Raw genomic sequence first — 18,762 nt, 5'->3', positions numbered from 1 at the left:
AGGAGGTTTTAAAAAGAAATGCCTGGATTATATATAGTGAGAAGTTGGACAGACTTGAATTGTTTTCTCTTGAATGGCAGGGATTGCAGGGAGATCTGATAGAGGTATATAAAAGAGGCATAGATAGGGTAGACGATCAGAACCTTTTCCCCAGAATAGAAAAATCACATACTATACGCCATACCATTAAGGTGAGAGGGGCAAAGTTTATAGAAAATATGCGGGGCAAGTTTTTTTACACAGAGGTTGATAAGTGCCTGGAACATGCTGCTGGGATTGGTGGTTGAGGCTGATACGATAGTGGCATTTAAGAGACTTTTGGATAGGCATAAGGATACTCAGGTAATGGAGGGATATGGATTATGTGCAGGCAGATAAGCTTTGGTCTTGGCATTATGTTTGGCACAGATGTTGTGGGTGTTGTCCACAATTCTTTCCTTTACAGCTGTGTTCAAAGTAGGTGTGGAAATGAAACAGCTTCCACCTTTGAAGTCACAGAAAATCTCCTGGAATTCCTTGGTGAAAATGGATTACCAACAATGAAATTCTCAATTAGAATGACTGGCTAGATGACACTGAATGCTCATAGAAATCAAGAACAGATGAAGCGTACACCAGAAGTCAGCTTGTCCTTACAGAAGGATCTGGATGCTCTCTGTGAGTGGGGAAAAACCTGGCAGATGTCATTCAATACAACCAAATGTCATACCATGCACGTCTCGCTCAAGATTAAACCACTTTTATCGGAGTACAACAAGGGTAGCCATACATTGCTTGCTGTCGACCATCACCCATATCTTGCAGTCGAATTAAACAAAGATTTAAGTTGGGCGATGCATATTAATCAAGTGTCCAACAAAGCAAATAGAACTCTCGGTCTACTCAAAAGAAATGTTCACGCATGTAGTACATCCGTCAAAGAGAATGCCTACAAGTCCTTGGTCAGGCCCAAACTGGAGTATTGTGGAGCTGTATGGGATCCTTTCAACAACAACACCAAGATCACCCTGGAGGAAGTACAACACCGAGCAGCCTGCTATGTTTGTAATGACTATGAGTGCGAATCAAGCGTGAATAATATGCTGGCTTCTCTCAGATGGGATACCCTAGAGCTCCGCAGAATCAGGCAAAGACATTGCAATTTACAACGAGATTCACAAAATCACGCCATCAAATCTCCCGTCATCCCAGAGCACCAACTGCCATGAAACAAGACAAAATAACGGTCCCTACATCATCAACTCGTTAAATTTCAATAAACTTTGCTACCAATATTCCCTTTACCAAAGAACGTTAAGGGAATGGAATATGTTACCACCCAACGCACGTACTGCTCCCGATGTTAAGTCATTTAAAAAGGGGATTGAGCAACTAGATCTCCTCAACTTGGTGAAAAAGGCCCACTTCAAAATTTAATCACTACTCTACTCACTCCGACCTGCGCGAGATAACCACTGATTGCGCAGTAATCAACCAGAACCAGAACTCAAGGTCAGCTAATAAATAATGTGTTCGACAGCCATTTCAAAAAACACTTATTGTTCTATGTTCTATGATATGAAAACACAGGAAACACACATTCATGAAAATAGCTACCAAATGTGGAATAGTTATGAATTCCCCTGTGCGATTTAATTTAAGAACATGATATTTCTTTATATTTCATCCTTTTACAGGTTCTGAATTTACATGGGCATAGTCTGAGCAAACTAAAAGGAATCTCCAAACTTACAAATTTACAGAAACTTAATGTGAGCTTTAATGAACTTGCCCAACTGGAAGACCTAACAAACCTGGTAAGATGGTAAAATGACAGTAAATTATATGTAGATCTGTTTACAACCTATAAATATTTTCAGCATAGAATTACAGTCAAACTGAAATTAATGAGAATTGGAACAAGAACTACCCACTGTGTTCTGAACTTTCTTACCCTCAGACCTCATTTGGTTAAAATTGATCGTAACATTTCCTTCATGTTGACCCACAACACTGGTGCTCCTCAGGATTGTGTGCTCAGTCCCCTGCTCGATTGCCAGTCCACCCATGACTGTGTGGCCAAGTACAGCACCAATCCAATCCACCATGTTCAACATGATGCCCCTGTTGTTGGCCGGATTGACAACAAAGATGTGATGTACAGAAAGGAGATTAGGATCTTTATATCATGGTGTCAGCAAGATGAAAGAGTTGGCTGTTGACCAGCGCCAAAACAGGCCCTTCAGCCCACCGAGCCTGCGCCGACCTACAATCCCTGTGCACTAACATTATCCTACACAAACAAGCGGCAATTTACAATTTTATCATCTTTGGAGTGTGGAAGGAAACTGGAGCACCTGGAGAAAACCCATGCAAATCAAGGGGAGAACGTACAAACTCTATACAGGCAGCACCCGTAATCCGGATCAAACCCGTCCTGGCACTGTATGGCAGCTACTCTACCACATCCACTGCTCCACCGTCACACTGTTTGTGTTTGTGGTTTGAACACAACTGTGAACTCATCAGTGGGGTTGTCTTAGAAATGTTCTACAGCATGTACAAAGATGTCCATATCACTAACAACCTAACCTGGCCCCTTCACAGTGATGCCGATATCAAAAAATCACTTAAAGATATTCACTTCCTTAAACTAATCAGGATCTCATTTGAATCAATTACACTTATCATAAAGGAAAAGGGCTGTGGTTGCTGATGGCAATCATTTTAATACTGGGACAACATTGCACAAATTCTTTAAGCCTGTGCCATAGACTCAAGCACCTTCAAATACATTATAGAAACATAGTAACATAGAAAATAGGTGCAGGAGTAGGCCATTCGGCCCTTCGAGCCTGCACTGCCATTCAATATGATCATGGCTGATCATCCAACTCAATATCCTGTACCTGCCTTCTCTCCATGATCCCTTTAGCCACAAGGGCCCCATCTAATTCCCTCTTAAATATAGCCAATGAACTGGCCTCAACTACCTTCTGTGGCAGAGAGTTCCAGAGATTCACCACTATCTGTGTGAAAAATTATGAAAGCCTTTTCCTCCAATTAAAGGATATAAGTAGAGATGGTTGAAAGGTTTAGTCCATTTCAACTCCTTGGATATGAAATGATCCTTGGTGCATAGGACAAGACCTGGATTGCTTATTGTCAGTAGGTGGTAAAATGACAACTTTCATTCATGGCACAGAACTGCCCATGAATTAATATACTATATTGAACAAAGATAACAGTACCATGCATGCATCTTGACAGTTATCTCCAACCAGAAGTTCACGCAAAAACTTAACTAATCTGCACACTGCCAAGTGCCTCACAATTATACAGTACACCTGGTTGATTGTGGTATTCAAGAAGCTTGACTGTAACATCAACTATAATCAAGAAGCTTTACACCATACAGAGTTATTGGAGATATCACCAAAAGCTACTTCAACAGTATTTCTGAATTGCACACTCTTTTACAGATTAGATGGACAAGGCACCAAGGGCAAGGGGAAATCACCACTGCTTACACTTTTCCTTCCAAACTAAATTCTTCCTCCATTCTACCTCCATTACTTCGTTAGAATAACCAAGTTCATAGCATCTTAGAAAAACTTTGACTATAAAGATTATAGCAGTTTACATTTACATTTCCATTTGCAATTATTCCAGTATGTAAAAATGGACAAATAATCTTGTGTCAGGATTAGATTACTTACATAAACCAATCTCAATCTGGCCAAAAGCCCAAGTCCCGAGTAGCTAGTAACACGCAGATCCAGACAGGCCATGTCATAAATATGCCTGACGCCACTTCTGAAGAGGTCCCAGTAGGGCAACACTTTAGGCGACTGCCCGGGACTAGTTTTAATGGAATCCACCTATGACACCTGGCGACAACCCACGACAGCACCGACGACAACCTGCGACAACACCTACGTCAACCTACAACAACCTACGACAGCAAAATTGTCGCCACTGTCGCCGAACATGTTGAAAATTTTGCGGCAGTCGCCTGTAGTCGCCAAAACAATTGTCTAAGTGGGACAGGCCCTTAAGGGCCTGTCCCACTTAGGCGACTCTTTAGGCAACTCCCAGGGACTTGTTTTAATGGAATTCACCTGGCGACAACCTACGACAGCACCTACGACAACCTACAACAGCAAAAATTGGCGCCGAAAAATGTTCAACATGTTGAAAATTTTGCGTAGTCGCCCCAAAAATCGCCTAAGTGGCACAGGCCCTTTATTCTGAGTTTTATAATGGAAAGAGATTACCAGGCGGACAGAGGAAAAGACTCAAGGATGTGTTCAAAGCTCCTTGAAGAAGTACAACATACCCACTGACTTCTGAGAACTTATGGCCCTTGATTACTCAAAGTGGCAAAGGAACATCCAGGGTGACACTGTGAAACTTGAAGCTACTTATTAGGAGAACACAAAATCCCTTGTAAAGAGTGAAAAAAGCAAACTACATCACAAACTATTCGCCCACCTGTCAAAGCAGCCACCATCTGCCCCATCTGTGAAAGAGACTGGTTCACACATTGACTTAATTAACAGTCTAAGAACTTACAAAACCAGAGCAGATCATTGTCATTGCTGAAATGGTTAAAACAAATATTGGAAAAGACTCCTAGCCTTGAGCCATTGCTAAAAATAATGAATTTAATGCTTTTTATTAGAATTATTGATACCTTGTGGTATAAATTTGTGGTATAAATTTAAAATAAATCTTAATATTAAGCTAATTTTAGCTAATTATTTTATTGAACGTTTGAAATATGATATATTTACAAATTGTGGTTGAATAAATGAGAAAAATGTCCATTTAGATTAGATTCATATCGAGGTACTGAATAAGTCCCTCTATGTGACCATATTCTTACCTTTGTTTTTATCTTTTTTTAATCACTTCTTTCAAGTTTTCACTCTGTCAACTCCATCATTTCAGATATCTTCATCAAAAAAGGATGTCAATATAATTCGGATGGCTGGCAATATCATTTCCAGACTGCCACTTTAAAAGGGGAAACTAGTCTCCAAAAAGTTAGAATGGATGGAAAAATATATAAATTTGATTCACACTTTAATTCTGAATAGACATTGGAGAATTTCTTCTCATGGTTTCTCTACTATTCCCCCTCTGTCCTTGTCATCTGTCTTCCAGTCCCTAACCTTACTACTCTCTGAGCTCCTTGTCTACACTAACCTACCAAATCAACGGCTATTTTCCCCCAAACTCTATCTGAGATCTTACATTCTGATTATAAGCATTACCGCAGTATTGCAATAGCTTTTATCAAAGTTACAACTGATGTAGCATTGATGTTACATGCTACATCAGTTGTAACTTTTTACCATGGTAAATTATCTCTGTAACCCAGTCTAGCAGCATTCCAATTTTAGAATTCACATCCATGATTTCAACATATTCCATGGTTTGAATCCATCATTTACTGGATCTTTTTCCAGTCCTACAAGCTTAGTGCTTTTCAAAGTTTAGTGCTTTTCAAATTTAAGGTTCTTCTGTTTCCATGATCTTACTCGCTGAACTATTTGCAACCACACCTTCAGTTGTTCAGGCACCAAGCACTAATTTCCTCCAGAATATTTTTGCCACGCGATGCTTCTCTCTTCCTGTATGGTGTTCCTTAAAGTCTGCTACTTTGACCAGGTTGCTGATCCCCTGATCCAATACCTTCTTTGACACTAAACCATGTGGTCTGCTTGATAAATCTCTTGAACATTGCATGGCATGGGAAATGGTGTTTCATGCATATTGTAAATGTGTTGTCACAAACTATGGAAATTTGACCAAATTAGCCTCACCTTTTACGAGTAATAGCACCATTTGCCTGCTGACAATTTTTTATTATATAGTAACACAAAAGTTAATTGAGCAACAAAAATAATACTGTAATTTTCCACTGTCTTAATTCTTGTTCTTATGGATCTTGCCTGTTATCAAGCATTGCATTATTGCCTCGACATTCAAGGGACAAGAGCATGTGAAACGGAATAATGAAATTCTTACTTGCTGCAATTGATTTATAATGCTTTTCACCGCAAATGCAATTGAGATTCCTATTTTCGTGAAATATAACAAAAAAATGATGAAGACCATTTCAGGACCATTTAATGCCGCTTCAGAAATTTAAGTAAGCAAATCATTAAACCTAACAGAATGATATCATTCTCTGTGCAACTCAGCTTTTAAAGGCATCCAAGTAATTTAACTAACTATGTACAAATGGTTATCCATGATAATGGTCAAGATCCTACTACTGCTGCAGCCTTACAGTGTACCTTTAGGCTACCGAAACATTTCTAGATAAATGATCCTTATCACATTGTTTTAAAATTCTACAGCAACAATTAAAATACTTGGATGCAAGCCACAATCATTTGTTAACATTGGATGGATTAAAAGGAACGGAAACACTTAAATATTTGGACGTGAGTTGGAATCAACTGACATACATTAAAGAAGAAATTGGAGTCCTTCGTAAACATGCTTCAGACCTTCTTACACTTGATCTCCGCCACAACCCTTGGAAAAAGGTATTTTTCATTGAGGTATCAGTCATAAAGACTAAACATTTTATAAAGCACCGTGCCTATCGTCTACTATTAAATGTTGCATATACCCAAATGTTTACAATGCAGCCTTAATTCAGTCCCCTACAATGTTTTATGTTTATCACGTGGTTATTTTTCATTCAATTAGACCTGGAAATTCGATCATGTTACACTTTTTTTTTCAACTACCTGCACAAAAATATATTCTCCCCCCACCCCCCCACAGTAGGACATAATTACAATTAATCTTTTCTCTTTGAACAAAGTAAAGGCTTCCCCCTTGTGTCAGGCCAATCCAATAGCATCTGATGTCTTGGCTTTGCATGTTACTGCATTTTCAAGCAGTGAATACAAAATTAAAATGTTACTGGCATACTATTCCCCAGCTTATTAATGCCCCTCTTTGGTTCATAAGCTATGCTCCTTCCTTTGAGTTAATTGTTGCAAAAACCTAGATAATTTAGCAGCAACTCAGCATATTGTGTATTTCATTTAATTTTCACTGCATTGACTATTTAATATTATGACAGATTTCCAAGTCAGCTGCAAAATATTGTGTAATGGGTTGAACTATACCACATTTTGCAATGAACAAATCTCTCTTATGCTATTTTACTTCATTATCTTTTTCCATTTTCAAAGGGTGCAACTAGATAAAAGGTAAGTCTATTTGCACTCTGATCCATAGAATAGTGGACTGGAGAGATGCAGGTTTAAGCACAATCCTTTCTGAATTTTCAATATCAATTACATGGAGGTACCAAAAGCACTTTAATTATATTTATGCAACATGGTAATAAACCAGTTTGGCTTAGTCAAATATTTATACAAAATGTGCTTTTATTTGAGTAACATTGAAGTTCTACATGTTAAAAGCTGAATATTTACCAGCTTTTCCAGTTCATGGTGAATGGCATGAAGATCTGTAATCTGTTGTGGGGATATGAGAATAACAGCTCAATGATTTGTGCAGGAAAGAACTGCAGATGCTGGTTTGAATCCAAGTTAGACACAAAATGCTGGAGTAACTCAGCGGGACAGGCAGCATCTCTGGAGAGAGTCAACTCAATGATGTTGCACTGGATCTTCTTACATTTTAGGCATCACACATGGTTCCAGCTTATCCACTCTTAGCTTGGTTGAAGTTGCTGCCCCTCTGCTCCTTGGAGTTGGGTGATGATGACAATAGGCCTGAGATGACCTTGACAAGTTTTGATGGAAGACAAAGCAAGGGAGGAACTTGGGTTTCTACCAAAATTGTTATGTTTTTTAACAGTTTTTTAAAGTCTCTGACTTTCAAAATGTAAAGAAAAAATGCAACAAAAGAACATTATTTTATTTTTTTAATTTATGCAACATACGTTAAAACATATTTAAACAGAAGCATTGCCTTCCCCATTCTACATACTGAGAATCATCATTCAAATGAGCAAGGTCACTGAGGGGTCAGACATAGCAGCAAATAAATTATTACTCAGAATAATATTGGGACTCTCAGCATGTCCGCCATTGAATTCCATTTGGGCTTCTCATTGATTTCAGTGTCAGAGCTAGTAAAAGAAACATCGGGTGGTCCATGTATGTCGTGGACTTGTATCTGAAATGCTGAAGAGAGCCAGGTGATGCAGTCAAAATTGGTTGTGACATAAATTTAGTTGTACAGTTACAGTTTTTTTAAATAAATGTTTTTATAACATTTATCAATATTGTTTTCTTTAAAATATTAATTGTCACTTAATTAATACCAGAAAGTCTAATTACTCTTTTTACCTATAATATTTGAACAGCATGCATTATTACGGACGATAGCCATTGGCCAATTAAAGGCCCTCACTTATTTGAATGGGTCCATTGTAACACAGGAAGAAGTTACAGAAGCCTTGTGTGTAACTACTGGATTTAAGCTAACACAGGTATGACCATCATTGATCATACTAATTGTACTAAGAGTTAGATTTAGATCTTGGGGTTAAGGGAATCAAGGGATATGAGGAAAAAGCCAGAATGGGGTACTAATTTTGGATGATCAGCCATGATCATATTCAATGGCGGTGCTGGCTCGAAGGGCCGAATGGACATTCTTGCCATAGAGGGAGTACAGAGTACAGAGAAGGTTTATCAGACTGATTCCTGGGATGTCAGGACTTTCATATGAAGAAAGACTGGATAGACTCGGTTTGTACTCGCTAGAATTTAGAAGATTGAGGGGGGATCTTATAGAAACTTACAAAATTCTTAAGGGGTTGGACAGGCTAGATGCAGGAAGATTGTTCCCGATGTTGGGGAAGTCCAGAACAAGGGGTCACAGTTTAAGGATAAGGGGGAAATCTTTTAGGACCGAGATGAGGAAAACTTTTTTCACACAGAGAGTGGTGAATCTCTGGAATTCTCTGCCGCAGAAGGTAGTTGAGGCCAGTTCATTGGCTATATTTAAGAGGGAGCTAGATGTGGCCCTTGTGGCTAAAGGGATCAGGGGGTATGGAGAGAAGGCAGGAACAGGATACTGAGTTGGATGATCAGCCATGATCATATTAAATGGCGGTGCAGGCTCGAAGGGCCGAATGGCCTACTCCTGTACCTATTTTCTACGTTTCTATGTTACTCCTGCACCTATTTTCTATGTTTCTATGTTTCTACTGTGGATTTTCTTTTGACTATATGATGAGAACAAACTTGACTTCAACTAATTTGACTTGCTTCTTTATCTGTAATTTTTGGCCATCTTACTCGACGTCCCCCTCCGCTGCGCAGGACAGGAGGATTTTTCCCATCGATGTAAAATAAAAAAGAGTAATTGTGTTTAAAAAAATTTGGGATTCGCTCTCCTGAAGGCCACGCCCCTTCCGGAGGGACTATAAATCCCGGAAGTGTTGTGCCTCAGTCAGTCTCTGTAAGATGGGAGAGCGAGAGGGTCATGTCTCTGTCTGAGCTGTGAATAACACTGAACACATGTCTTATAGTGTACTGTTCTGTGTCTTTTTTCTTTTTTCTCTTTTTTGTTTTGTATGGATATATTGACATTTGATCTGTTCAATTAATTTAATCAATCTCTGTAAAGCACTTTGGTTCAAATACTGGTTTTGTTGAAAAGTGCTATATAAATAAAGATTATTATTATTATTATTACTAAACTGTAAGTGGTTTTACTGACCTGTCAGTGCCCTTAATGCGGTTTGAAAATATAGTTTGGAAATGCTAAAGCTGTGTTGCCTTTGGTTTGGAAATGCTAAAGCTGTGTTGCCTTTGGTTTGGAAATGCTAAAGCTGTGTTGCCTATTTAAAGTTGCCTAGCCTAATTAAAGTTGCCTTGCCTAATTAAAGTTGCCATGCCGAATTAAAGTTGCCTTGCCTTCTATATAATTAAAAGTCTAATCTTGACCACTACCTGTTTGCACTTTAAATTGATTTTAGAAAAAACGCTACCACGTACGGCTGTGATCTTTGGCCATCTTACTCAGAGTCCCCCTCTGCTCATCAGCTGCCGAGGATTTTTCCCATCGATGAAAAATAAGAGTTATTAGTGTTTACAAAATTCTGAGATTCTCTCTCTTGTCAATCACGCCATGAAGGCAGTGCCCCTTCTGGTGGGAGGAGGGAAGGACTATAAAACCCAGAAGTGTGGGCGTGGCTCAATCTCTGCAAGATGGAGGAGGGAGAGGTCATGACTCGCTGTCTTTAGTGGCCTTGCACCCTGCTTGAAATGGTATGAAACTGCACTTGAATTTGGTGGCCTTGCACCCTTCTTGAAATGGAATTTCAACTGCCAGCCCACCAGCCGTGAGTGAGTTAGCTGCAAGCACAACAGGCTTGAGTGACTGAGCCGTCAGCCCAAGAATCCATTCGGCCCACAATGTCCATACTAGCCTTCTGGAAACCAGTTCCTTCAGCCCACAACACCCATACTAGCGCTCCAGAAAGCCCCTCCCCCGGGAGTCATTTTCTTTCTGGGGTCGCTTTCTATCGGGGATCACTGTAGATTGGCTTATATATGACAACCAATCATAATAGGTTAGCATCACTAACTGTACTGTATCATTTATATTAACACACACTTCCTACACTGCTCAGTTCTGGAAGCAATCAGGATGCTCTGACGACTAACAATCTACTGTACTGCTATAGTTTGCATATCAATTAAACATGATCTTGGATTACATGTCGTGTGATTCTCTTGTTTACACGTTTATATGGTGTTAGAAGTGGGATCGACAGAAGATTCTGCTGGTGTAACTACCTGATTGTTGACGTCAAGGACTGCCAGAGCGTATCGGAATGTCCTGGCTGTAACATGTGTGTCACCTCTCTCCCCCCCCCCCCCCCCCCCCCCCCCCCCCCAGCGCGCTCTCTCCCCCCCAGCGCTCTCTCCCCCCCTCTCTCTCTCTCTCTCTCTCTCTCCTCTCTCTCTCTCTCTCTCTCCTCTCTCTCCCCCCTCTCTCTCTCTCTCTCTCCCTCTCTCTCTCTCTCTCTCCTCTCTCTCTCTCTCTCTCTCTCTCCCCCTCCTCTCTCTCTCCCTCTCTCTCTCTCTCTCCTCTCTCTCTCCCCTCCTCTCTCTCTCTCCCCCCTCCCCCCCCCCCCCCCCCCCTCTCTCCCCCCCCTCTCTCCCCCCATCACAGGCTCTTGTCATTAAACCTCTCACTTTGTCCCTCTTCTTGGTGACCACCTGAGGCTGAACCAAACTCGATACAACCTTGGTGTCGATAATGACTCCATGATGACCTTTGAACATATACACCATCCCTAAAACAATTATTTTCCTCTTCTTAGCTTTATGTAACTCTGCGGTTTCTCAGTTCTTCTACTGCTGATATCTCCTGTGGGGGCTTTGCAGGTAAAGTGAGACTTGGCTGAGTGGGGAGGTATCGTAGTGGTGGAAATGAATGATGTTACTTTAGACTAAGACAATGTAATATAGAAGATGTAGTGTTCCAAGCACACTTTGTGGACAAATAGATTGTCAACGTTGTCAAACGTTTGCAGCAACCTGGAACACTAGTTTGAGAAGAGGATACAATTGGTAGAAAGTGAATAGAGTTTACAAACATAAACAATAATCCTCTCTGTAATGATGCATTCATTTTAGTTTTCATCACCAAAGATAAAATCGTTTTCCTTTCTCTTCCAGGTATCTTTATTGGCTTCTTCACGGACAGATGAAGTGCCCCATCGTAGCCTCAGTTTAATGAACTGTGCTCAGATCCTGACTCGGTTCAGCAAAAACAAGCCAAATCTACCTGTGGACCAAAGTACAAGCTGGTTATCTAAGGTTTATAAAAATTCTTGACATCCGACTTATTAAAGTTGTATGCCCAGCACTAAATGTGTCACTTGGAGGAATTGTACCCTGTCTGCAAAATTATGTCCAGTCGTATTGTAACAAAATATGTATGCATCAGTACAAAATATCCTTACTAGGATGAGATTTGATTTCAGTATAATTTAATTGTGTCTGATTGTTAGCAAATTCACCTAGTGGTCATACCAAGAATGTCAATTGTAGTGAATATTAGGGAATGTAACATCCAGTCCTACTAATCAATCTAACTACCCATTCAACTTAAATTTGAGTGTACTATTCGAATCAGCCAATTGTTAAATTGTCATTTGTAATTTTGTAATTAAGATTTGCTATGATGCTCTAAAATTATCTGAAAACATACAGAATAATGAGAGGTTAGATAGAGTGGATGTGGAGAGAATGTTTCCACTAATGGGAGAGTCTAGGACTAGAGGTCATAGCCTCAGAAATAAAGGATGTTCTTTAAGGAAGGAGATGAGGATACATTTCTTTAGTCAGAGGGTGATGAATCTGTGGAATTATTTGCCACAGAAGGCTGTGGAGGCCGTCTGGATATTTGTAAGGCAGAGATTGATAGATTCTTGATTAGTACAGGTGTCAGAAGTTATGGGGAGAAGGCAGGAGAATGGGGTTAGGATGGAGAGATAGATAGAGTCATAGTCATAGAGTGATACAGTGTGGAAACAGGCCCTTCGGCCCAGCTTGCCCACACCGGCCAACAATGTCCCAGCTACACTAGTCCGACTTGCATGCACTTGGTCCATGTCCCTCCAAACCTGTTCTATCCATGTACCTGTCTAACTGTTTCTTAAAAGATGGGATAGTCCCAGCCTCAACTACCTCCTCTGGCAGCTGGTTCCATACACCCACCACACTTTGTGTGAAAATGTTACCCCTCAGATTCCTATTAAATCTTTCCCGCTTCATCTTGAACTTATGTCCTCTGGTCGATCAGCCATGTTTGAATGGCGGACTAGACGATGGGCCGAATGGCCTAATTCTACTCCTATTCCTTACGACCTTATGACCTAAAATAAAAGATAGGTATATCAGAAGGTAATATGGTAATTTCTCAAAAGTTAATCGAGAACTTGATATAAGCCTAATTCTTGTTACACTGAAATATAAAACTAGAAAAAATGGTTTGGGAATTATAACTCTTAGATCTGTAACTCTTGGATTAGATGGTGATTAAAAGATAAACCAGTTATAACAAATCTGCTTTCTTTTATATGTTAATCGAGATTTTCTGTGCAGATTACTGCATTAAATTTGGATGGGCAGAATATTTCACGGCTCTCTAACCTCAATAAACTGGAGAATTTGCGTTGGGCTTCATTTAATAACAACATGATTCGTAGACTCGAAGGCTTGGATCAGTGCCTTAATCTTGAAGAGCTTTCGCTGGAAGACAACTTAATTACTAAACTTGAAGGTACCATTTAAATTTCCAAAAGTCTTGTTTTCAGAATTTTCCTTGCAGTTAAGGGGAAGGAAGAGACTGACCCGAATCGTGTTTTCGATCTGTCAGCAGTAAATTTTCAATTCCATTTAGTTTAATTTGATTAAATCTAATTTTGAAAGTAGACGAAAATGCTGGAGAAACTCAGCGGGTGAGGCCGCATCTATGGAGCGAAGGAATAGGTGATGTTTCGGGTCGAGACCCTTCTTCAGACTGATGTGGGAGTGGGGGTGGGGGTGGTAAGAAGAAAGGAAGAGGTGGAGACTGTGGGAGAGCTGGGAAGGGTAGGGGAAGAGGGAGAAAGCAAGGACTACCTGAAATTGGAGAAGTCACGGTTCTTTCTTAAAAATCTAATTTTGAGGTCATTGTAGATCAAACAGTATTACTGATTTGATCCATGTCAGGATTTGCTGGTGATGACCTGATCCATAATCCATATCAGGTTTTCCACACCACTACCTGGCGGCATGCGAGCAGCCATGCAGGTTAGTTCAACATTTGATTCGGAGCCTGCAGTATGCATTTCGATGGTTTCTGTTAGTATCCAAATTAAAGTACTTGTTATGATATATAATGACTCTGTATCATAAGTACTTTGCACATGGTGTCAGAAGTCAGATTTTGGTTTGACCCGCTGTTATTTACAAGGCTTTTCATAGTCTCAAATATGGCTGAAGCTTTCAGAAAACATGACCCACCAGTTTTCGATAGCAGAATCGGACAACGGTGACGTACTTTTTAGCAACAGTATGATTTGTTCATTGCTGCAACTATGACAAGCCGGCAATGTTCCGTGCAAGCATGCTCCTTCTCCTCGCAGGAAATGAAGCTTACGAATGAACACAACAGTTTGTATATACTGAGGCAATAACTCATCAACCTGCCGATGGTGCATCATCTCGGCTGAGTCGCCAGATGACCCGGAGTGTCTCAAGATAAAGTTTGGAGAATTGTGTGACCCTCAAGATAATCCACTTATCGAACATGTGAAATCTTCCTCAAGATAACAGAATGAGGGTGAAACTATTGAATCATTTGCTATAAAGAAGGCTGCAGGAACTTGCAGATCTGGTGATCTCAAAGACGAATTTATTAGAGACCGGTTGGTGGTCGGTCCCTTCGGTAAAAGCTTTGCCAAAAATGTAATCGTTGAATTACATGTAATCTCCCAGTCAACCCTGGTAAGAATTAACAAGGCAGAGACAGCTTAATTATCCTGCAGCTTGTTTTATTCAAAAATGTAACTGTGGTGGGGGGTACTTGGCCAAGAGAGAGAAGTGCCCTGCCTTTGGTCAAGTTTGTCATGGATGCAAGAGGCGTAAACATTTCTGGAGATGCTGCAGATCCCGACCTAACTGAGGGCAGACAAAGCAGCCCATAAATTTGCTGCAGGCTGAGCCCCTGTCGATTTGTCTGATAGCAGCATGGACAAGAGGCCAAAGGTCGATGGAATCGTTCTGCAGGTACATTTTATTATCACAAAAAATGTGCAGAATAGTGAGCCAATGGTCACCGTAACAGTAAACAATAAAGTGATCGAGATGAAAATCATCACTGGAACGAAATGCAATGTTCTGTCTTGGGAACAGTTTAATCATCTGAGGAACGCAGAGCTATTAAAACCCACCAATGTTACTCTTCTCGCATATGGGGGAAGCAAGATCAATATGGTCTGTATTGTGAAGCTGCAGTGCCACCTAGGGGATTAACCATACAGGGTGCGATTCTATGTCGTTGACCGCAATGTTATTCCACTTTTAGGCTATGATGCCTGCAAATATATGTGACTGGTTACCTTTAGCAAGGCTGTGCATCAACTAACTCCAGTTCCGGATTCTACACAGCGTATTCTCATGGATTACCACGATCTTTTCATTGAAGAACTTGGCAAGCTACCAATAACTTACTCTATGTCTTTAGATTCAGAGGTGCGTCCTGTGGTTCGTCCTGCTCAGCATGTACCTATTGCCATGAGAGACCGGGTCAAAGCCGAACTGGATGGGATGGTGGCATTGGGAGTCATCAAGTCTCTTTCAGAACCCACAGACTGGGTGTCCTCGATGGTGGCTGCTACAAAGAAGAATAAACAGGAGATTCGTACATGTATTAATCCGAGGGACCTGAACACCTCACTCGAAAGGCCCCATCACCCCATGCGTACCGTGGACGAGGTAGCTGCCCACATGGGTAAGCCACAAGTATTCTCTGTATTAGATGCCAAGAGCTTCTTCTGGCTGATTCCCCTGGATGATGCATCATCTATGTGTACCACCTTCAGCACTGGTTTTGACCGCTACAGATTTTTGCGCATGCCGTTTGGGATCCGTTCAGCCAGTGAGGTGTTTCAGCGCTCCATGGAGCAACTGTTTAACAGATACCCTTGTGCTATCATCGTGGATGATATCATTGTTAGTGGCAAAGAAATGGAACAATATGATGCCAACTTGAAGAAGGTACTTGAACGTGCCAGGGAAGTGAATTTAAAACTGAATCTCCAAAAATGTTGGTTCCGTGTTAACGTAGGGCATATTTTCACGGCTGATGGTCTCAAGGCGGATCCTTCTAAGACTGTGGGTGTTATCGAAATGCCCACACCCACTGATGTTGCACGCCTGCAGAAATTTCTGGGGATGGTTAATTACCTCGGAAAATTTGTTCCCAACTTCAGCGAGATCTCGGCTTCCTTGTGACAGCTTACTCCCAAGGATAATGCCTGGGCATAGCGCAAACAGCAGCAACATGCGTTTGACACTAAAACGTCAGATGTCATGCTCACCTACCCTGGCTTATTATGGTGTCAATAAACCTGTTACTTTAACCTGTGACGCATCCCAGTACGGCCTCGGTGCAGCATGTCTGCAGGATGAGCAGCCTGTTGCTTATGCCTCCAGGACGGTGACGGTGACGGACACGGAGACGAGGTGCTCAGATCGAGAAGGAATTACTGGCAATGGTCTTTGCATGTGTTAAATTCAACGATTATATTTTTGGCAAAATTGTTACCGTAGAGACTGACCACCAACCTTTTGTTATCATTTTAAACAAGCCTATACACCAGCGTGGCTGCAAAGAATTATGCTGCAGCTCCAGAAGTATGATATCTCTTTCACTTACAAGCAGGGTAAACACATGTATCAGGCAGACACCTTATCCCGTGCTCCCAGGAGATCGAGCGCCCAGCACACATCAGAAATAGACACATTTGACGTCATGGCAATTGATTTCACTCATCCTTCACATCTGGGTACTTTGGTGGTTCGCACGACAGAAGATGCCACCCTGCAGATGCTCGCCTCAGTTAACAACCATGGAAGACCTGGCAATCAGCATTCGCTACGCTTGCTGTTCGGCTTTACTTTTCTGTCTGAGACGAGCTGGCCATTGAAGGTCGGGTTATCAAAAAGGGCCACAAGGTAGCAATGTTACAAAATTTTGAGATTTTAAAAATCAAGTTTTTAATTTATCCCATCAGATAAAGCATAAAAAGAAGTTTAATTTAACACCTAATTCACTTTCATATCTTCAGTATTAAAAAAGTTATGGCCATTTTCATACTCGGAAATTGGCATCTTGTTCCCTATTGCTTTTTCATTGACTTAGAAACATAGAAAGTAGGTGCAGGAGTAGGCCATTCGGCCCTTCGAGCCTGCACCGCCATTCAATATGATCATGGCTGATCATCCAACTCAGTATCCTGTCCCTGCCTTCTCTCCATACCCCCTGATCCCTTTAGCCACAAGGGCCATATCTAACTCCATCTTAAATATAGCCAATGAACTGGCCTCAACTACCTTCTGCGGCAGAGAATTCCAGAGATTCACCACTCTCTGTGTGAAAAAAGTTTTCCTCATCTCGGTCCTAAAAGATTTCCCCTTTATCCTTAAACTGTGACCCCTTGTCCTGGACTTCCCCAACATCGGGAACAATCTTCCTGCATCTAGCCTGTCCAACCCCTTAAGAATTTTGTACGTTTCTATAAGATCCCCCCTCAACCTTCTAAATTCTAGCGAGTACAAACCAAGTCTATCCAGCCTTTCTTCATATGAAAGTCCTGACATCCCAGGAATCAGTCTGGTGAACCTTCTCTGCACTCCCTCTATGGCAATAATGTCCTTCCTCAGATTAGGAGACCAAAACTGTACGCAACACTCCAGGTGTGGTCTCACCAAGACCCTGTACAACTGCAGTAGAACCACCCTGCTCCTATACTCAAATCCTATACTCAAATCCTTTTGCTATGAACACAAAAGCTGTGATCGAGAACATTTAAAGGCCGATAACACAAAAGCTGTGATCAAGAACATTTAAAGGCCGATAACTTTCTTAAAATTTAAGAGAACTGAAAGAAATTTTCAGTTATTATAGATTGAAGTATTCTGAAACAAATATGAAACAATCTTACTTAGATGACTTGAAATTAAAGCATATAATTAGTTAGTTACCTAATTGTAGCTAATTACAAAATTCAATTACTAGATCTAAACATCTATCCATTTCTTAAGAATAGATTAACATTTTTAAATAGCCTAAGTGTCCAAATAACATTCACACAAGAATTCAGAATATAACATAATTTTTAAATCTCATTGTCATGGGTTTATAGGCCAAATGGAAGGAATTTAATGTTTAATACCTGTAAATTAATGGCCATTTAAATCAGCTTGCGAGTGGGATTTTCTGGAACGGGAACATTTAGAACGTTGAGGTTGCGGTGAATTTATACCCCCATATCTGCAGCAAATACACTGCCGGTTCTTCGGGGGGGGGGAAAAATCACCGTTTCGCAACTTAAAATGTGAATTAAATACATCTTAAGAAACACTTTTATACATAAAAATAAACTACTTTCTTTTACCTGGTCCTCCATAAAATCCGTCCCAGTTGTCAGCATTGACGGCTTCAGAAGCTGCTTTTAAAATCATTCCAGCGATTAACTTGTCTTGTCGGGTGAATTTTTTTTAAAAACACACAGAACGGCCGTGGGAACGATTCTTTAGCAAAATCTAGCACTCCAACAAATATAATTCAGGACCAGGTTGGGGAAAAAACCCCGTTTTAACCCCCCCCCCCATCAACAGAAAGGGGCTCCACATCAACAGAAAGAGCCCCTTTTGCTCAGTGCAATGAGCAAAGAGCATATTTTTCTGGCCTGCCATGTCAGATTATATACACCAGTGTGCAACAGCATGGCTCCACATCAACAGAAAGAGCCCCTTTTGCAGCACCGTGTTCCTGACTTGCCATGGTCTATGGTGGCTACTGACATTTTCGACTGGCATGGCAACCAATACTTGGTTCTGGTTGACTCTTACTCCAGGTGACTTGAGATCGATCTGCTCCCCTCAGCATTCGCTGCGGCAGTCGTCAAGAAACTTGCGAGGCACTTTTCGGTTTATGGGGTACTTCAAACCCTCATGTCTGACAAGGGTGGCCAATTCACAAGCC

At 40.9% G+C, this 18,762-nt stretch overlaps 1 protein-coding gene across 1 annotated transcript in view; it reads left to right on the top strand.

The window, feature by feature from the left end:
* Positions 1–18,762, top strand: part of lrrc9 (leucine rich repeat containing 9) — a 142,816-nt gene that overhangs the window by 68,717 nt on the left and 55,337 nt on the right. Inside the window, exons 17-21 of the mRNA XM_055640334.1 lie at positions 1,677–1,796; positions 6,351–6,542; positions 8,348–8,473; positions 11,682–11,822; positions 13,113–13,290. Of these exons, the coding sequence (XP_055496309.1) occupies positions 1,677–1,796; positions 6,351–6,542; positions 8,348–8,473; positions 11,682–11,822; positions 13,113–13,290 (757 nt within the window). The remainder of the gene's footprint in view (positions 1–1,676; positions 1,797–6,350; positions 6,543–8,347; positions 8,474–11,681; positions 11,823–13,112; positions 13,291–18,762) is intronic.

Source organism: Leucoraja erinacea, chromosome 9 (genome assembly GCF_028641065.1).
Source record: "Leucoraja erinacea ecotype New England chromosome 9, Leri_hhj_1, whole genome shotgun sequence".
Lineage (NCBI taxonomy): Eukaryota > Metazoa > Chordata > Chondrichthyes > Rajiformes > Rajidae > Leucoraja > Leucoraja erinaceus.
This window is presented reverse-complemented; position numbering and strand designations above follow the sequence as displayed.